At 44.8% G+C, this 21489-nt stretch overlaps 2 protein-coding genes across 14 annotated transcripts in view; one reads left to right on the plus strand and one right to left on the minus strand.

Annotated features, from left to right (window-relative positions):
• Positions 1 to 5119, plus strand: part of MITF (melanogenesis associated transcription factor) — an 87837-nt gene extending 82718 nt beyond the window's left edge. For 12 of the 13 annotated variants that reach the window (XM_015292966.4, XM_015292967.4, XM_015292968.4 and 9 more), the window contains one exon: positions 1184 to 5119. In XM_015292966.4, coding sequence (XP_015148452.2) covers positions 1184 to 1585 — 402 coding nt within the window. In that variant the 3' untranslated portion in view covers positions 1586 to 5119. 13 annotated transcript variants of the gene reach the window in all.
• Positions 5120 to 9503: 4384 nt separating this feature from the next.
• Positions 9504 to 13855, minus strand: LOC427594 (2-epi-5-epi-valiolone synthase-like). The gene is made up of 4 exons (XM_025154627.2): positions 13686 to 13855; positions 11676 to 12309; positions 10533 to 10766; positions 9504 to 9860 (listed from the first exon to the last, which is right to left on the minus strand). The coding sequence occupies exons 1-4, from the start codon at positions 13853 to 13855 to the stop codon at positions 9549 to 9551; spliced, it is 1350 nt and encodes a 449-aa protein (XP_025010395.2). The 3' UTR covers positions 9504 to 9548.
• Between the last annotated feature and the right edge of the window lie 7634 nt (positions 13856 to 21489).

Raw genomic sequence — 21489 nt, forward strand, 5'->3', positions numbered from 1 at the left:
TTGCTGAGCAGTCTATTTGTTTGAGTGAGAAGATAAAGAAACACGGCCCTTCTGCAGGGCAACATCAAGCAGTGGTATTTCAAAGCTAAGTCAGGTCACTTTTTAAGCATCTTTTATCTTTCTTTCCTTTACCCATCTGCTCTGGTTCCCTCTTCAATCAAAATAAAGTTAAAAAAAAAAAACAGAAAAAAAACTAACCCTTGAATAGTGGGGAATATATCTGCCAGCAAAGAGCCTGAAGTCTTTATTTTCCCTTTTTGTGATGATTTTGATAAAGTGTGGAATAAGGAACTTCTGTGTGCTCTGATTTTGGCACATTATCTGGTGGAATTGCTGCTGTTTCTACCTTCTCTGATCTTACAGCGTGCCATTACAAGTTTGTTGTCTTAGTGTGGAAATGGAAAGGGCTATTAATCAGCCTCAGTGATAAGAATATCCAGGAACAGGGCAATCACAACAGTGATTGTGACTGCTTAATGTAATGCATAAATAGAAGCAAAACATCTCTCTTACTGCCATGTTTGAAAAAGGGCACTTTGGTGAATTATTTCACTATCTGCCCTCAGTCAAATGCATCTGTGATTAAATGGGAGTGTGGGCTTTAAAGCCTTATACAACCAGGATTCCTTGAAACTTCGTGTGAACTCTAAAGCCTTCCTATGACTTTCCTGTATATTTTTAGTGCAAGAGTAATGTTGCTCAGTTCTGGCTGACCACTTTACCCTTTATGAGAGCTTCAGGGTGAGAAGCGTGCATTGCAGTGTTGCAGCAGGAAGTAGCCAACTCACATGGACAAACTCTACTTTCCTATACAACTTTTAAAAAGCACGTAGCCTCTGTTTCTTCTATTTCAGTTTTTCCAGCTCTTTCAGTGTCGATATAGCATGATGCTGGTTTGGGAAGGGGCCTGAGGGGGAATGCGTCTGTTCTGCAGGGCACTGAGGTAGATTCTGAGAACTGTGAAGGACCTGTATTTGATAGTATTCTCCTGAAGAGGTGGATGAATACTATTTGGATGAAAATCTGCAGGGTAGGAGTGTGCCAGGTGCAAATGTTTGCTACTATCAGAAAAGGAGGAAACAGTCTGTGTCCAACAGAAAACTGTAAGTCACATTACGCAAGATCATCAGATGACAGATTTTGCTTTCAGATTTTTAATTTCTCCTTTTATCCTCCTTCCCAGGAACTTGAGATGCAAGCTCGGGCACATGGACTGTCCCTTGTTCCATCCACAGGCATTTGCTCCCCTGATATGGTCAACAGGGTCATCAAACAAGAACCTGTGCTGGACAACTGCAACCAAGACCTCATGCCGCACCACACAGACCTGTCTTGCACTACCACCCTTGATCTCACTGATGGTACCATCACCTTCAGTGACAACCTCGGAAATGTGACTGAACCAACTGGCACTTACAGTGTTCCTGCAAAAATGGGATCCAAACTGGAAGACATCTTGATGGACGATACCCTCTCCCCCGTAGGAGTAACTGACCCACTGCTTTCCTCTGTGTCTCCTGGAGCATCAAAAACGAGTAGCAGGCGGAGCAGCGTGAGCATGGAGGACACTGATCATGCTTGTTAGCAAATACTTGGCACGCCTTTCATAAACTGCTTTGGTTCTTGATCAGTAGATTAAATATTTTGCCTTTTGTAGAATTTTTTGATTTTTTTTTTCTTGTGCTTCATCGGTAGCCCAGTGTGTGCGTGTGTGTATATATTATATATATAGGATTTTTTTTAGAATTTTTGTGAAGAAACTTGTAAATTCTATTTTAAAACTACCAATGCCTCCAATTATATTGTACAGCATATGTACAGTATCTGTGAACTGGATTCGACAAGAACTTTGAACTGGTCAAATCTACTCAAAGCAATAGAATTACAAATGAAGAGTCTGCTTCTATTTGGGGGGAAGGGGGAATCATAGAATTGTAAATGCAACCTATTTACGTGGAGACAAAATGTAAAGTTACAGAATGTAAAGATACCAAAAAAGAAGTCCAATTTGTAATTGTATTGATTTAATAGTGCTGCCTTAAAGATACAGTGTCTCTCAAACTTTGATCCTTATAGACAAGTGTTTAGGGAAGAAAAAAAGCAAACCACTCCGTTCCATTCAGAATACAAGTAATGACAAAAGTGTTAAGAAATCCTCTTTGTGTTGATGGTGATATAAAAAGCTCTTGCTGAAAATGAAATAGAAATTGCAGGGAGATGCGAGTCTCTTCCTCAGAGTGCTCTTTGATTTTACTCTGAGCTGATTTGGGTTTTCCTTTTGATCATGGTACAACTTTCTTTTAGGCTTTAGTTTTGTTTTGTAACAGACGTTGATGGCTTGCCACCAATAAACCGAGAAAGGAGCACTATAGGTTGGTATGCACTCTTTGGACGATAATAATCGATAGGTTTTAACAGCTGGGCACATGACGTTGTACATATCTAATTGGCTTTATTTTTTTTTTAATTGCATTGTACAGTTTATTCTGATTTGCATGGGTTCCTCAGTTACCTTCAGCCTTTCGTTTTAAATATATTTGTATTTCCTTTGTAAGAATTTGCCTCTTAATATTGCAGCATTTCTTTTTGACATTTTAAAAACTCATTGGAAGTTTTCTGCGTTCTTTGTAAACACTTGAAAGGAAGCTTTTATGCAGGGTTCTGTGTTTTAAGAGAGATTCTGAGAATATTTTGTATATTACAGTCTCACTTTGAAAATGTTTTTAAACACGTTTAAGGTAGAGTTCAAATGTAGATTAGGTAATAAAACGACTTGTAGAGAAACTGAACTTACATATTTATTTTTAGTGATACAGAAGAAATAGTAATATGCTTGGAAACATAACTATGTAGTAGATATACCCGTCATAGTAATTTGTGTTTTATTTCAGCACTGGCGCTGACATAAAAAAAAAAACAACAAAAACAAACAAAAAAAGAGTAAATTACTGTATCTGCAAATAACTGTTACTTGATAACAATGTTATTAATTTTTAACATGCAACAATGTTGTAAAAGTAGTTTGGTGCATTATCTACTCAAGTGTAGTCCTATGCAATAACGGTAGTTATACTTGTATTATATCAAGCCTAGATGTTTTACAGAGATGACATATGGTGTTATGAGCTAGACTGGTTGAATGGATTTCTCAATAGCAGCCTACAATTGACTTGCAAGTGGCAGGCAAGCATATCTCATTCAGAATGAAGTGCCTTAAACTCTAGTTGTAGTCTTCCCCGACTAGCACTGACTGAAGTGTGACATAGGAGAGAGCAAAGGGTGATGTTTGTAGGAGGTTGAAGTGTGGCATGGTGCCTATGTGTAAAAACAAGAGCTTCCCGTTCTCCCTTGTGCTACACTGGAAATGATAGAGAATAAAAAAAGCTAAAATAACACAGCAGAACAGTTAATGACTTGAGTGCCAGTTTGGCAGGCTCTGCAAGGAAACCGTGGTCACAGCGGTTGCAGTGTTCAGAACTTCAATGTGAATTGACAGAGATGGGGCAGCACTGGGAGTTCTGTAGCTGTGCTGGGGCTCGCTGAGCTCTCAGGTGAGCAGTTTCCCTACAAAGGCATCCTTGGAGTGCCTGGCCCTATGACTCCTGGCGCTGGCGGCAGTGATCGTGGGGCTTGGCTGGGTTGCAGCTTTCTGTGGTAGTGCTTTGGGGTCTGCATGTGTTGCTCTGTCCCTGCATTAGCCTGGATGCAACTGCTGGGTTGTGGCTTTTTTGAAGGAGGAGCTGGAGTTATGTGATAATGATGCCTCACCCCAGACAGCTTTTGGGCACGGTGTCTTTCCTTCAGTGGGTGAAGCCCTGGCCTGGGGAGGGTGTGCTGCATCCATCTGGGTACTCGGGGCAGGAGGTGCTCTGTTTCTGCAGCTCCAGGCTGAGAGTGCGGGTATGAGCTTCTGGTGTTGCTGTTTGCTAATGGTGACAGGTGAAGAAGATCAGGGCTGTGACATGACATGCTTGTGGCTGTAACGCAGGGCTGCGTTATCCTTCCTGTTAAAATGGGGCAGTTATGCAGTAAAATCAGGGTGTGCTCGCATGGGTGTAGAAACTGAAAACCACTGAGTATACTGATTAAGGCTTTTAGTTTGATGTCTATGCTGGTCATTCAGAAACTGAAGTCTAAACTGTGGTAGATAAATACTTTTCATGCTTACATGAAGCCACTGGTAAACAGCGGCAGCCCTGGCTTCTGAGTTTTGGCTCTGTGCTGTGTGGAGGTGAATTAGGACTCCAGGCTGTTGTATCAAGAGCTGTGTTTCTTGCTAAAAGTGACAGTGACTGCAGCTGTCGGGCCACGTGTTCTGTGTGCCGTGTTGCTCTGGAGTAACACCTAACTCAGCTGTGACGGTTTGTTGTTCCCCCACCCGTTCCTGTAGGCCGCAGCCTTCTGAGTTCTCTCATTTTTGAGTGGAGACGCGTTCCTTGTGCTGTGGGGGCATCCCGTGGAGATGCAGATCTCTTGGGTACTTGGTGATGTTATTCCCCTTTTGTGCATTGTGGGACGTGTGTAACCGTGATATTTTACAGGGGATCCCAAACAGATGGCAGAGACAGCAATTAGAGGCAGGGATGGCGTTAACAAGATGGAGCGAGATGGACAGTTGCTGCCCCTCTGCCTCTCTGATGACGTTGCTGTGTGTGACACTGGGCCCCAGGGCATGGGGTGCTGACCAGTTCTCACTTTGCCAAAGCCATGCAACCACCAGGAACGTGCAGAGCGCCGTGGAGTTCTTCCTTTCTGCTTTTGGCCTAGAAAGCAATATTTAACTCTTACGACCTGTAAAAGCAAAAAAGGTACGCAAGGAAAGCACAAAGCACAAAATAATGCACTTACGTTTATATTTGTTTGACATAAAATGCACTGGGGGGAAGCTGATGTTGATAATAGTATAAATACCTATATTTCTTGAAAAAGTGACATTAATTACTGCCTCTTGCTATAATGCTTGGTACTGTAATGTTGATATTCATCTGCTGTTGACTGCAGCAATAATTTGTGTATGGTCCATAGCACTGTAAATTATGGATCAATATTAATGTATCCAATGAAATAATTTGAACTGTTGTTCTTGATAGATGGATTAAAGCATTTGGTTTTTCACATACGTGTGTGTAAGCCACTCGTTTTCTGTGTAAGTGAACCTTGTTGATTTCTTTGTACGTTCGAAGTCCCAGCCATGCTCCTGTGTCCGTGGCCTGGCAGTGAGCATCTCCGTGTGCCCGGTGTCACCCCACACCTCTGGCTGCACCAGGGCTGTCCAGTTGTGTGTGTATTGCTGTAGCACCAGGGGCTGGAGCTATGGAACTGATCCCGCTAGAAAGCAATGTTTAACTCCAAAACCTGTCTACCAGATCAACCCAAAATTATGGCCCAGTGTAAAAAACAAAGCATGGACACGTCATTCTGTCTGTCCCCTTCCCTAGGTTCTTTTGCCTCATATCCCCAAGGGGCTGTCAGCCCAGACCACCACCACCAGCTGCCACGTGCCAGGCATGGGCTTGGGGCACACACAGCTGTCTCACTGTCACTGCTGCTGGGTCACATCCCCTGCAGCAGCCCTGCACAGCCTGCCCGCTGCTCACCCCCAAAACCTTCTGGGTCATGCCTGGAGCTACAGCCAGCACTGGTGAGGAGATGACATTTGTTTTGTCTTCCACCCTCATCACTTTCCTGTTGCAGATGTTGCTCTCATCCATTCCAGTCCTGTTTACCCACAGGCTGTGCTCACACCATGCAGTCCTCACCTTCTTTGTGGATGTTGCTGCAGCAGCAGGTGTAGTTAATGTGTTGTCTCTGGGCTTTTGAGCCCAAAATATGCTTAATTACAAGAGAATGAACAGAACTTTTGAAATTGGCCTCTTGAAAATCCATTGTCTATTTAGGTATACAAAATGCTTGTTAATTCAAGTTAATTTAATTTGCAAACAAATTGATCCACCTGACTTTGCTAGGAAGAAGCAGAAAAGCGCTGCACGCTCTTTACAGAGGATATTTGAGTCAGAGGTTGTGAGTGCTTCCAGCAGACTTTGTAGGGCTGTCCCTTTAGAAGTTCAGTGCCCTGTTAGGAAGTGGTGGTGTAGTTCTGCAGCGGTCAGTTTGGTTGTCAGAAACACAGGATGCTGCTTCTAGGTTAAGTTGGAGTAGTTTGGTGTATTTTGGCTTTTGTGTGATCAACTCTGTCAGTGCTATGTTTTGGGAGTGCGTTTCTTGCTGGTGGTGGGAGCAGCTCTGCTATCTTCGTGCATTGTGTCTGGATTGCAGGTCTGCAAGAGGAGTAGGAAGAAAACTTGGCTGGGGTAATAGCTGTAAGAAGTTGGTCTATTCCGGTGAAAGATGGCGGCAGTGCTCTTTAGAGGCCTTTTATTTCCTTTGGACAAGCCTGAAAGATTCTGTTCAGGGGATGACGATGGATGTTGCCAACACAGGTAGGGTCTGGCTTGCAGCGAAGCCCAGCTGTGGGCAGTGAGATGCTGAGTTGCAGGGCTGGACCATGCAGTGCTGTGTCCCTATGTCATGCTTTCCTCCCAAGGGACTGCCTGGTGTCCCCACTGTCCTATTTGGATGGAGTGTTGGACATTCATTAAAGCAGTGGGAACAGTGGGTGTGCAGTTTAAATGAGGGCAGCTTCCTCCAGTGGGCTCAGAGCTCAGTAACGATGCTGACTGCACCTTGGTGCCTGCAGACCCACAGCATCTCTTGCAGTTGCTGCTGCGCTTGGAGATGTTTGCTCAGCCAATTTAAATACATTTAGCCAGAATCTTTCTGCATTTGTTCCAGACCCCTGACATGATCCCTGTTCTACACATGGCACGTTGAACGCTGCTACCGATAGTCACAAGTAATAACCATTCAACACTTGGCCATTAACAAGTATCAGAGCCCTGAGAGCAGCTGAGAAGCAGTTTGCAGAGCAGACAGATGTGACAGAAGTTGCTTCAGAACATGCACATAGTAAAGGATCCCCAAAGGCTCTCCCGCCACCTTTGCAATGTTGTGCAAACAGCTCTATGAAGAACTTGAATTGGGCAGAGTGCAGCTGGATCCTGAATGGCTTTCTGCATCTTGGAGAAACACACCATGGAAGGTAATGGGAAAGTAAGCAGAGTTTCTAGGTTTAATGGTAGTTGTTCTATTTGAAAAGCAGGAATTAAAGCTGAATAAATGAAAAAAAATAAATTCATACTAGACACGCGCACACACACATGCACAAATGCATTCCATACAATGAGGTGTGTTTTAAAAAGTCCCTGCTTTATTAATAATATTTTCTGCCTCCTTCCCCTGATCTTTCAGTGACAAGCCTGGCAGAGGCACTCTTTATCAGATGCTGAAGCAATTTAGTTGCTGTCACATGCCTTTCTTGATGTACACGTATTAGTCACACAGCCTTTTTATGTTCTTTAGCATATTTTAGTATGTAATTAAAAATGTGGCTGTCTGCTGCTAAGCAACCAAGCGTGTCAGAGGTTGATTGTATTCTGTCACCTGCAGCAGGAGGATAAAATCATGATCGGTGGTTTTTTTCAGTCTTAATTGTGCTCCGGCTCCTATGATGTGTTGTTACACACACACCAGCTCCTGAGGACCTGTGTGGGGACAGCTGGCAGTGACCCGCAGCCGTGTCCCCATCACCAGCATCAGATGGCTCTTAGATGTTGAGCTTCTGGTAGGCATGTAAGTTGTGGCTCTTTGGGTTCCTTCCTGTTGGCCTGTGCAGAGTGGCCACTTGGCCTCCCATGGGGCTGGAGTGACTTTGGGCCTCTAAGCGTTCACAATGAGTAACTAAGTGGATGTTCATCTATCAGTCTCTTGAGCCTGTGCACATATACACACACGTGTTGCGTGCAGCAATGGAATCATTATTCTAAAAGTTGTCCAGTTTTAATAGCTTTTATTGCTTCAGCAAAACAGAATTCAGTACATCAGCACAAACTGATAAGATAGAAAGAAAGAAACAAACAATAATGTCGTAAATAATTCAGAGACTGTTTGTGGATTGTGATTCTTTTGATTCAACCTCCAGGGAGAAGGATGGCATTGCCTTTACGTTTTCGCCAATCGGCATGTGATACATTGCCTGTCCTGTGCCTGCCAGGACCCTTGATGTGGCATGGAGGCTGCTTGGAGGTGACAAACTTACTGCGTGTCCCCTGACTTCTCTTGGCTGCCCCAGGTGACCCTTCCCACCTGCAATGGGGAAAGCCCATTGTTGTTTCTGGTTTTTGCAATTTCGAATGTGCCAAGAAAATGAACTCAGAATGCCAAAACTAATGAGGGATGTACCCCACTTTGATATAGCAAGGGAATTTTATTTGGTGACTTCAAGATACTCTGCTTCTTTTCTATGGTCTAACAGCCAGCTACACCTCCTGACTGTGGGGCCCAATGGGCAGCAGTGGGACAGCACTAGACAAGGCCACAGATTAACCAATGAGGGGAACAAGTGCCACTTCCCACCAAAGGAGACACAAAGCTGCTAAGAACTATAGTATGGGCATTATTTGTTTCAGTTGTGTTGTGCTCACAAAGGGAACGCTCACAACTCTAACAAGTTTCTTTCCAACTACAGCAATCACAATAGGCAAACTAGGCTGATGTCCTTGCTTCAGACAGCTCAGAGGCTTTCGTAATTCTGCAGGAATTCATGCTACTGTATTCATTCTGCCTTAAATTCAGCCCTGCCCACCCACCCACCCATGGTGTTGAGCAGCTCTGGGAGCAGGCAGGATGCTGGGCACAGCTATGCAGCACTCATAGGATGGCTGTCCCCTCTTCCAGCACCGTCCTGCAGTCCTTAACCCACAGCTTGTAGGCACCTTTCAGCATCTCCTCACTGGTGTCATTGAATATCTCTGTAAAAACAAAGCTTGGAGTTAGCTGGGTGTCCAGGGAAGTTTCTGTTGCTTGTGCATGACAATTCACTAGGAGGAGGGCAGCTCCTATGAGCAGTTTATAAGAGCCTGGTATCTTGTGGGTGCACAGAGGTTGAGGTTGGTGGGAATATTCTGAGCATGGATGTAAGACTGCAACCTGGTCCTATGCATTGCTTCTGCATTAAGATTTTTTAACGTCTTAACAGTAAGAAGATCTCACCTGAGATGCTGAATAGATATTTTGCTTTCCAGAATTAGTTCTAGACACACTAAATTCATTTCAGCAAGGACAATTTAACAACTGTTTTCAAGTGTAATGAAGGATCTTTTTCCTTGTCTGACTCTGATAGTTTCTCTGTCCTAGCACTGTGTTTAGGCTGCTGGTTTGCCAAGCAAAACGGTCAGTGGCCATCCAACTCCTGGTTCTACACCCAAACCCTATGGCTGAGAGAGGTGTCCCAGCACTCTCCGAGCTCCAGCAGCTTGAGGCCGTGCCCACCTTTCCCTAACACCCAACCAGAGAGCAGAGATCAGCTCCTGCCCTTGTGAGGGAGCTGTAGGCTGCCATGATGCCTCCCCTCAGATGTGATCCAATGGGTCTTGGTCCATTCTTGGGACTCATACAGGAGGGCTCAGCCTCCCAGTAGGACTGCTGAGATGTTAAGGAAGCACCACAAACACCTCCATCGTGCTCTTCAGCACATCCCCATGCTTTGTACCTGCCACGCCGAGGCCGGTGGGCAGTGGCATGCGGGGCTGCCCCCCTCCATGCCGCAGGCGCTCCCTCAGCGCCGCCTGGATGAGGGCCCAGCTGCAGGCACTGTGCCACACGGGCAGCTCCAGGCCCCGCATGCACTGGATGATCTGCTCCTTCTCATCCGCTGTGATCAGCCCCCGCGTGTGGGCCACATACGTCATGAATGCCATATCAATGGTCACAGCTTCTCCGTGCATCAGCGATGGCAAAACCCTCTGAAATGGAGCAAAGGGAGGGTGGGAGAAAAGGGTTGGGTTGCCAAATATATTAATAGCTGCTTATTTCCTAAAGAACCCACGAAAATTAACATTAAGCGCCGAGCTGTGGTAGCATGTGTATGCTGGGGGTTAGTATCCTGTGATTTATGGTTTGCAGAAGATGGTCTCTTTTACATGTGATTAATAGTATGTTATATCTCCCACAGGGATCCAATTCTCCTCCTGTTCAAATTACTGATGAAGTGTACAATAGGATGGAGAGAAGAGCTCTGAATTTTGCATAAGGTCTGGTTCTCCCCACTCATTTCTCAGTGGCAATTTCCCCCTAGCAATATGGGCTGCGATCTCCGTGCCTTTGCACTCCTATAGTTAGTGCTGGTGGTTTCTAATGGCTCCACTGAAATCTGGTCACCTCTGTGCCTTGGTAAATGCTTGGCGAGAAAGCAATAGCAGCTTCTTGAATAGGAAACACAGCTGAGCTGTGGGGGAGATGGGGCAGCAAAATGCATCCCCTGATCCAGCAGGACCAGGCTGGGTGCATTGGGTGCTCTTCAATTGTTCAGTTATTGTGTTTGGCCGAGCTACTTTAGTAGTTTAGCACCAAGTTTTCATGTTGCTGTTTGAATATGACTTTTAATGAGGTAATGCAGCATGAAGCCTGTCACTCACCATTTCCAGTTCTGGGCTTATAAGGTGACCAAAATCCACCAGTCTGTCCAGGTCATCCTCCCAGAGGTTGGGAGCCAGCTCCTCCAGCATGGTTTCAATGGCAATCCTGGTGGTCTGCAGTGCAGCGTCCCCACGGTTGGCAGAGCCACTATAAGACTGGAACTTGGTGTCCAGCAGGTATTTCCCATGGCTCTTGAGCAAGTCAAACAGCCCTTTGTGCTTCATGAGTGCCATCTAGATTAAAGAACAGAAGAGGTGATCAAAAACAACTACGTGATCCTTGTAGGTGCTGCTGACAACAGTGTTTCAATAGAGTGAAGTACGATTGTGCTGCACATTAGCAAAGAAATACCTGTGCATTTGGCACAAGGGCGAATTCTCATCTTCGGGGGAGAGAAGTTGGGAAAGTACTGTAATGTACAAAATATGAGGGTTCAGAAAGGATTTTTTTCTCCCTTTCTGACTCTGCCATTATAGCCCTCCTGCACTGGGAACTGGATTTCCCAGTGCCTGCCAAAAACTTCCAGATATCCTGGGGGAGTTCCCACAGTGCAAACACAGAAAAATGCTACTGATGAGCTCTTATTCTAATACACTTGAACAGCTTGAATCTGCATTATCAAAAGTTTTCCAAGCTCTTCAGGCATAAAACCATTTACGGTGCACTTCCCAGGTAATTTTAGAAGTAGAATTTGTCTCATGGGAGATTGATTGGCCCCACTCATCATACCCCTCGAGGTAGGTGCGAATGATCTTGCAGATTATTAATCCCCAGTATAATGAGCCTCAAATTGTCTGTGAGCAGTTCATTTAAATGTGCTATGGATCAGTCTCTTTCTTCCCTGGTTGTGCCTTTGTGTCTATGTTGGGCTTTGAGTTTGAGAGTTTGTTTACATTGTGTATAAGGGAAAAAAAAGCAAATTTACTGGCTGTAACTGTATAGATACATATAGCTACATAGGCATATAGCTAAATAGATATATAAATATACTATATAGATATACATACAGATTGTTACAAGTACCATTGCAGCCTTGGTGGCCCACCTTATAGTCCACGAGGCTGCCTAAATAATGCTGTAGATGCTGATAAATATCTTACCGTTATTTCAGGTTTAAAAGCTGCAGTTGCAGGAGTTCATACCTTTAAGATTTCCCCAAGGCCATTGGAGATGTGTCGCCGGGGAATGCTCTGTATGAAGGATCTATCCAGGAAGCTAGCTACTGGGGGGGTGTAGCCCCCAAGCTTGTTCTTGCACTGGAGGAAGTTCACTCCATTCTTTGCTCCCACGCTGGCATCAACGTAGGAGAGGAGGGTGGTTGGGACGCGGATGTAAGGGGTGCGTCTTCTATAGAGGGAAGCGGCTAACCCCACAATGTCCAGGCAAACACCTCCTCCGATGGCAATGATGGGCTCTGTTCGCCTGTCAATGCTGAAGTTCTGGACTTCTCGCAGGATGTTTAAGACCAGGTCCATGGATTTCGTTTCTTCTGTGGTTGGCAGGGCGAGGATTTTGTGCTGCACGTTGTTCTCTTCAAAGTAACGCCGGACTTTGGAGCCATAAAGTTCATCCACGACTTCATCTATGACGACAAAGCGCCTCAGCCTCCTTTTGCCACCAGCAGTTAGCTCGAGTTGCTCGGTGTCAGTGGTGTGACCCCAGAGAAGAGTAGTGTTAGAGGGATCCAGAATGTTGTGTGTTTCCACCACTTTGTAGCAGAAATAGATGGGAGCTTCGATTGTCCAGGAAATCCCACCTTCAGAGACACATTCACCTCTGGCAAGGATGAGAAAACACAGCTTGCAATCATTATATTCCTCTTTTGTACCCTACATGTCTGAACTGGTTTAAGGAGGTAGCCAAAGGTGGGGAACACATGGCATCTCTGCCTGTGCACTGCAGAACTGTGGGGCTGCAAGATGGAGAAACCCCATCACATCTTAGTGAAAAGTCAAATGTATGAAATTCCATGTGACAATGACAAAACAGAACCATAAGGGTTTAAGAAATAAGTCATTTCCCTTCCAGTTCTCGTTTGTCAACAAAAGAGCAGAAAGCCCCACACCAATGAATTTCAGCTTCCCAGAAGGGAAGGGAGAAGTGATTCTCAACAGTTTTCAAAGCTTTTATCAAGGAAACCTCATCTTCCTGGTAGATTTTGATGGTAAGAGTTGACTTAGTCCCATCCACCTTCACACACCCACACGCAGGCGTCCATAGAAAGTAGTATCTCCACCATATATTGGGAAGAGTGAATTGATGTTTCTTGAAAGAAATACGATAGAAACAGGAAGTGCGCCCAGACAGGGAAAGAAAGTGACTTGAGAGTTGGGAAAGATTTCTGCACTGAAGTTTTGAGAGATAAAGAAAAGCTTCTGAAGTTAGCAGGCAGATCTATCCAAAGGAGTAAAGAGCCCTGCAACTTTCTGTCACTTCTACTGTTGAGAAGGGAAGAAGAACAGGAGGCTTCTTCAGTTTGTTGTGAATTAGGAAAGGAAATAATAACAGCAAGAAAGGACAAAAGGAAACGGTGAAGTGTATTTCGTGAGACTCTTCATCTGCAGCTGGAGAAAAATTGAAAGTTTCTGTGAAACTTCCGTTTGTTTTCCAAATAAATGGATGGCTCGTTGAATAATCAGGTTTCTCTACATGCCTGATTTCTTTCCACATGCCTGAGCTTTCTTTTACAGATCTCAGGGGCACTTCTCTGCTTTCTTTGACACCAAACTCTCTCTGAATCTGGCCCTAACTCTTTTAAGTGTTAAACAAAAGCAATGTGGATTTATACCTTCCAAAAAGTTCTTCTGGCTTTTTAAAATACGGTATTACTGAAAGTATTATTGTGCACATTTTGATGCACAAACATATGTCTTCAGTTTGCTGCACCTCCATTCATCTCCAGCATGTGACCCTTAGGAAACATGACAATTTTGGATGTTAGCTGGTGGAATTGGCTTCGGATGGCACAACCAGCACGCATCACAGCCCCTCAGCTGTATGAAAACAGCAGAGAATCTGCAGCTGAACACCCCCTTGTTGAAGGATAGTTCAACTGAGGTGCATCCCGCTAGGGACACAGCACACTTTGCACAGCCAGAGCCATCCAGCCCTATCGCCAATGTACTGGGAGCAACGTGAGCTCCTATACTTACATTTTTGCTTCAGAAAGAATTATCTCATCCTCAATATTGGAGAGGGTTTCTCCTTTCTTGACCCGGCACCATGTGCTCTTGACTCGCACCAGTTGGAAGTCTGTCTGCTGGGGCTCCTCGGGTGCTGCAGCCGCAGCCATCGGCACAAAACCCTCTTCTGACACCGGCATGTTTCTTGGAAAGTCAAACCTCTGCTAGGAGATCTCATGTAGCTTGGTGACTTTGAGGTGCTTTTTAAAGTCTCCAGGTGACCAGATGTTGGAAGGGGGGGTGGCACGGAGAGCAATTACAAAACGAAGATTATCTAATGTGAGATGCGAGTTAGGAGTGTTAGGAGCATCCGAAGACACGTGCAGGCTCCAGGATGGGGTTGTATAATGAGCTAGTTTTATAATGCCTAAGGAGTACAATGGGAGAGCGTGGGTTAATATCTAACATGATGCCCTACAGCAAATTTGATGTTATGAAAACAAATTCTGTGATCCTCAGTGCTGTTGAGGATATTCCTTTTTTTTTTTTTTGCATGGAGACTCTGGGGCTCTGACCTGCTCTTATGAGGGGGAGATGGGAGCAGGAGCACAGGGATGGGTTCAGCACTGGCTGCTTTGAGCTCCCATCCCCAGCTTTGCATTAAGCAATGAAAAGAGTTTTTTTGTTGTTTTCAGACATAACTGTAGGTTCCAAAAAGCAATCAGAGGCTGTTTGATCCCTGAAGGGCTGTATGGGGGATGAGCAGAGTTTTGATTCATTTGCCCAGCTTCCCTGGGACTCTAATGCACTGAAGTTACCCTACAAAGGGAAAAATTAGCAGTGTGGTCTGAGTGACAGAACATTCTCCTGATCTGCTGGGCTCCCCGGCTACAGTTTTCACCCAGCTGTGTTAAGAGGATGCCAGATCTCCTCCTAAGCTGATGGGCAGAGCCTGCTGCTCCAACCCAAAGGTACAAGGGGGCTGTGGGGAGGGCTCCAGGGGATGTGTCCCTGGTGTGGCTTCACCAGCAAGGCCTGGAGGTACAGACTCGTATTTGCCTTCTCCTCAGCTATTTCTCTGAATGTCATTCTCTGAAAGCAGAAAGAAAACCCAGGAAAACTGGTAACAGGGTGTAAAAGCAGAGGCTGGGAAATATTGTTCTTGAAGAGCCTGCTGAGCAAGAGCTGGGTCTTGTTGCTTTGAAGGCTTAATAGCAGCCAAACTCATCAAGGAACCTAGATTTATATCAAATTTCATTCTGGGAAAGAGCTGCAAGAACAAACTCCCCTAAAGCCATAACTGCTGCTCCATAGAGGGGGTACCACCTAACATGGAGCTCTCTCTGTTGGCTCCATCTGCAGATGGCAAAGTACTTCACAGGGGGGATAAGCAGTTACCCTCATTTTACAGAATAGGAGTACAGTCCACCAGAAGAGAAGCACAATGCTCAAAGTCACCTCCAAAGCTAGTGGAGGGAGGAATGGGTGGCACGTTAAAGCTCTTAGCCTGTTTATCAAATACTCATCTGAAATTTTAACTCCCAGTCCAAACACAATTTGCATCTCTTTCTACGGGGGCTGCAGGTTTAATGCAGTTTGTTGTTTACTGAATTATAAACTGGAATAATCTTAGGCATGCAAGGAGATCTGCCCTCTACATCTTGTTTATTTGTTTTGATTAATAGCAATCTACTGAGTGTTGGGACTTCTTTTATTTGCTTTTCTTTTACTCTTTTGTCCTGAGCATTCACTTATTTTCCATTTATATTTTCTTAATCTATTTAGGGGGCATCCAAATGACTTGTATTTCATTTCAGAAGGTGACAAACATATTTTCCAATGTTCGTCTGTTTGTTGTGGCCAAAGGCCACCACATCCTCACGCTGCCCCAGCTGCAGAAGCTTTGGCCCATAGGATGAACTTGGATGTGGGTTGTGTTTCTCCCAGGCAGGAGATGCACAGAGTGCTGTGTGGGGTAACCTCCTCTTTCGGCCACTTGTAAGTAAGCAGGGGTTCAAAGTCCTGGGGCGTCTGCAGCTCCACACCTGATGGCTTAGCTGGGACATGTCTATGCTATGTAACCAGGAGGTTATGAAATTGCTTATTATCTCCTTGAGAACCAGCAGCTTCCCCAGGTCCGGATGTGAACACTGCTGTTACGTAAAGCACAGACACTGAAAGTTGCCTTTTTTCCCCCTTCTCCAGTGTCAGATGCTTTGGATCTCACTGCTGGCTGGGAGCAGCCCAACTTGGGGCAGTGCTGCATTGCAACAAGAAGCTCGACTGCTCACCAGGAACCTCAGCACTGCCACATCGAGGGACAAGAAGCAACATGCAGCATCCTGCAGGTAACCTCCCTGCTTGGGGCTTGCAGCCCTCCATGCATGCTTTAGGCTTTAGCTGCTTGTGAGTGTTTGCAAACTGGTGACTAAGATGGTCCATGGGCACTTTCTGATTTCTCCAGCAGAGAGCAGAGAGAGATTTTCACCTAACAGGCAATGCTGGCATGAGTGCCACGTGACAGCCAGGGTGACAGCTGGGCTGGGTGTACAAAAGGGTTTTGGTGTCTTGAGTGAGAAGAAGGGCTGAGGAGTCTGGGTGGGTTCCTCCAGGAGAGGAGGCATGCCAGGAGGGGACGCCATGGGATGTGTCAGACCTCACTCCTGGGCTGCCTCCCAGGCTCTGTGACTTGGCAGAAAGGACCAGCAAACGGCATGTGAGGGAACAAGTCTTTGGAGCTGAACAGAGAAGGAGGGTCTGCTTGAACCTGAAATGGGGGGAAAAGGGCTGAACTGAAAGAAAGGAATGAGGAAATGGGAGAATGGTGAATGGGAGAGAGGACATTGCAGCGCCAAAAGGAGATCTGGCTGTAATTTTGGATGGATTGGGATGCTTGTTTTATACTAGTATGTTTTCTGCTACCTTAGCCTTTGTGCTAGCTCTGGTAGCTGAGTATGCTGGGCATGGCACATGCAGCGAGATATTTGCTGCCTCTTTTGTCCATTTTCTAAAACCAACAACTGCTCATGGGAACTCGGGCTGCTCTGAACACAAACTTTGTTCTCTCACAGCCAGATCTGAAGCCCATTGAAGCTGTTGAAGGGCTCCCCTAGACTGCCTCAGGCTTTGGAACTGGCTGTTAGTGTGTACGGCTTCCCACTGCCACACAGCATCCTTTGTTATGTACAAAAATAAAGGTATACTCTGTGTATCCTCTGCCAGTGATTCCTGAGAATCCCTACTGTAAGCACTCCCACTGTAGTCATACACTAAGAGAAAGTGTTGAGTGTTGTGATAAGCTTTACTGATGCTTGAGGTGAACTGGTAAATATGACAGTTGGAATTGCTTGGGAAGATTATATGAGGTTTCCATGTCCAAGGTTTTATCAGATTTGCTGGTGTTCAGTGCCAGGCAGCTCCCTCCAAAGGCACCTGGGGTGCTTGGTGCAGCTCCAGTGCTCTGCATGGCTGGGAGCAGAGCTCTTCCCAAGTCAACACTGGGGCTGTATAATCAGTGTGAAGACTGGAAGGATGGCCCCAGGTGGGAAATACTCGGTCTCACATCCCTGGATGCAGCATCTTAGCTTGGCTTTTATCAAATTCAGACTCTTTCTTTGCATGTTTGTGGCCACTCCGTGCTTTTTACTGTGCATCCTCTTTCCTGGCTGAGCTCCTCCCGTCCAAGTAAAGATCATTTAAACCCGTCCTGGAAAGGTTTGGTTTCACCTGCAGAGTAGAAGATTTTTGTTGTTTTTCCCTATATTCACAAAAGCGGTGATGCACAATTAGATTGGAAAGATGTCTGTGCATAGATAGAACCATGGGTAAGAAACTAGGAAATATAATTTAGTGCTTATGATGGTCCAGCTGCAAAGCTATGCACTAAAACAGAAGGATTTTCCCTGGAGTTACACAGGAAAAATGTAGTTGCATAAATTTTCCTTCACCTTACTGCTCAGACCCCTAAGCGCAGCCAGCCCCAGGCTATACTCCAGCTTGTCAGGCCCTTGCATAAACGAAGGCAATTCTGACCTCTGCTGTTGGCCCTGAGCATCACCAGGGCTGGAAAAAAAAAAAAAAAAATTAAAAAAAAAAAAAAAATGCAGTACTTCTTGAAAAGATTGTATAATCCTTGGTGTGGAGTTGGTTTTGGCATGTACTGCATGTTGCTGTTGTCTGGGAGCACTTCGTGATGCTTGCAGTTGGTGTTATAACACAGGTTACAAAACAGCTGGAGGTAAATCTTTTCCCCCTCCCTGAGTGACAGGGCATCCTTGTCTGTTACTCATCCAGGAGTGAAACACGTTGATTGCTGAAATCCGACATGGATTATAAACACGTGTTTTTTTCCACTAAATTAGCAGAAATCCTCAGAGTGCTTGGCAGGGAGATGATGGAGAAGGCAGCTCCTGACTCTCAGCATCTTGCAGACACGTGGCAGGAGCCTGGAGGTGGTGAGAATGTGACAGAAACACATTGTATCGTCAAACAGCACATAGATGGGCTGGGGGGCGTGCTGAAGTCAACAAACTAGCAAGGAGTGGTTGCTTCTGTACTGACCAGTAATTTAGAAAATGCTGAAAGAGGAGCGAGCTGCCTCTGATGGTGAGATATCAACATGAGCTGTAAATCAGGGGCTGCTCTATCTACCCGAAATCTGCTTTGCTTCTGTGTAAGGCTGGGCTGCTGCCAGGAGTATGGTGCTGTGTAGATGACCTCCAAGTCTTCTCCATTACGGTAATTCCCGTGTAAAATGAACATGTGTTATTGATTTTCCTTGTCTGCAATCCTATTGTTTGTAACTTGGGTAATGAAAATAAGTGAAGTTGTTCGAAAAGGCAGCGTTGTTGTCCTCTTAATATCTACAGAAAGCTGAGATACTGTGCACTGAGAAGCAGACCTTTGTGGAGGTTTAGACCTTTCCCCATTTCCAAAGATGTGAAGTAGGATATACTCAATGTTGTTGCGTCCTTACTGAGAAGACCTGACTATCCTCATGTTGAAAACACGGAGTTGCTCCATGTATCCACCTCAGATTTTTCCCTTGAAACCCTTAGAGAAAATAGATATTAAAAAAATAGAACAACATTCTTCTGTGCTGCTACCATTTGTCCAGAGGCTAACACCCGATCGTCAGCAAGGCAATGACAGCGGTTAGGACACCAGTGAGACCTGATGTTTGATGAGTACTTCCAGGGTGGCATTTTGGGTAGATAGTAAAGAAATGGAGAAGAGAGAAGTCAGGGGTACGTGTCATCGATGGCCCCGCAGCTGCTGGGCCAGTCTGGGCCAGTCCTCCTGAGGAAACGTGTCCTTGATGGTGACTCTGGCCTGCATCACTTTGTTTTCGGCAGCTTTTCTGCCACAGAGAATAAAATCCTGCCAGGGGCAATTTCTCCACCCCGGGTGTGCTCACAGCTGGTTTGCCATGTGCCTCAGAGCTGCTCTCACCGGTGCTTTCATAACCCCACACGTGCTCTGACACTTGAGTGGGGGAATTTTTCAGAACCACATCACACTCTGTGTTGTCAAAACTCACCACGGGGCAAAGCAAAGTGAATTAGAAGTATGTATTTTTTTTTTAGTTTGTGAAACTTTCCATGGCTGTTTCCATATTCATTCAAAAATCTGTGTTGTATATGATTTTTGGTCTAAATGTCTGCTGATTTGAACAGTTATCATTGTTCTTTCCTTTCTTTTCCATTTCAGAAACCCCAATGGGAAGCATTGCAGAAAACCTTCTTAAAGCCCAAGAAATAGCCCTCAATGATTCTCGTGTACCTGAACAACTCAAGAATTACTTACAGAAAGCTCTTGTTGTTGCCCTTGGACTGGACCCTTACCTGGTTGCAATGGCAACTTCGAAGAGGTATGGATCTCCTTTTATAACCTTGTGCTTTTCTTCTCTGATTGTCTGAATATGTTGCTAGATTCTCTGTTCAAAATGTGCTGTAAATGTGGAGAGGAGAGGAAAGAAGGAGAATGAAAGTTGTCCGAATACATCATGACACTTGCATGGACATGTGTGTCTGAGTACACCCATGGCCTTTAGGAGAGGAGGTGAGAACAAGAAGACTAGCTCTAAATTGTGTGAGCTATTTTACCTGATTGCTGCTAACTGTGGCAATGTCTGTACTGCACCATATTCTTGGTAAAATAAGCAAACCAGCCTCCAGAAAGGGCTGGCTGAAAATCCCAAGGAAACGCTGTATCGAACCAGTGCTGGGATAAATAAAAAATGAAGAAAAACTGTGCCACAATCTCTGATCCCCCCTATAATAACAGCCTTCATATGTAGCTTTTATCTCCAGCGCTCAACAAACACTAATTAATCTGCTAACTAAATAACTCTGCTAACTAAACTAATTAATTAAACTAATTTAAGGTATCATTAATTCAGAAGTCCAACTGAAACCCTCATTATTCTTTTTTTCTTCTCTTTTTTTTCAGTATATTACCCAGCCATGTGGGGTCTGCTGAACAATTCCCATTTATCAGTGTACATTTTGATATGTGGAAAAAGCCAGTTCGGTCTTAAATTGACAATGTGTAAACTGTTCCAGGCTGTGGATTATGGGAACACTGAGTGTTCGTTCTGTTGCTGAAATAATAGCTGATAGTTGTTTGACTTACGCTTGCTGTATGATAATAGCTATACATTATCTTATTAAAGTTGTTAAAGCATTTGTGAGGGGCAGAAAAGAGGTTATATGAAATGTTCTACTCTTTAAGACTTGGATTATCTGAGTGTGGCTGACACGGGTTATGAATTCTTTCTCATTTTACTGGTGAGTGGTGGGAGGAGAAGAGGGAGGGATAAAAAAGCTCAAACGACTCTAAATTCTGGCCTGCAGAAGTATCATCAGCCATTTCTGGTGGTTGCTTTCTTCAGATACGGTAATCTAATCTGTCTTCAGGCTACGGACTTTTTCCAGTCATATGTTTATTTCCCTCTGCAATAGGCAGCATCTCACTTTATCCAGACTTCTCTCAGACTGGGGTTCTGTGAAATAGTGTCTGGAGGTGCCCTGTTCTCTCCGCAGTTTGGGAGGAAAAGATTTTTCTTCTCTCTTGCAGAAAATTTAAGGTTCTACTTCTCTTGCCCTATTCTGCAATGCAATCTTTTTTTCAGCTGGAAAACAAACACAGCACCAAACAAAAACTCACCTTGGAAACTGGAGTAGTTTACTCTGTAACAGATATTTGATTGGTACCAATGGGAAAGGTTTGGGTTTGAACCCAATTCTCTTCTTGGAGTGTGTTCTTCCTTGAACCCACAACCCCTTCTTCCCAACCCAACACAGAAAGTCCAGGAGTCATGGTCAGGCTGCTTTTGCTTATTTCAGAGCCAGGGTCCCCTACGATTTTAATTCAGTGATATCTGTGATGTCTCTTTGCTGCTTTTGCGTGCTCATACACAGAAGTACTTTTTTCCCAGGAGTTCTCTCTTTGCTTCTTTTATTCTCTGTAAGACATTCAGATTTTGGTTGCCACCATAACACTGAAATGTCTTTCTTGTTCCAGAAAAGTGTCACCCGCCCATGGCTCAGGGGATGCTGGAGGAACTAAAGCCAGAGTTAAGCCACTCCAAGAGGACACTTCTGGCTGTTTGAATGGCAAGTTGATCAATCAAAATGATAAAATGGCTCTTGATCTGTGTAAACAACGTTCCTCATATTCTAGTCTGTTTTGAGTGGGGATAGGATGAATGACATGGAAAAATTCAGAAAATTTAGAAAATTTCTTAAAAAGAGAAAGAGGCTCTCCCTGCTGATGCCAACCTTCCTTTTGTATGAATTTTGTCCCTCCCCCACCCCATGCCTTTGTGCTCATT

Source organism: Gallus gallus, chromosome 12 (genome assembly GCF_016699485.2).
Source record: "Gallus gallus isolate bGalGal1 chromosome 12, bGalGal1.mat.broiler.GRCg7b, whole genome shotgun sequence".
NCBI classification, from domain to species: domain Eukaryota; kingdom Metazoa; phylum Chordata; class Aves; order Galliformes; family Phasianidae; genus Gallus; species Gallus gallus.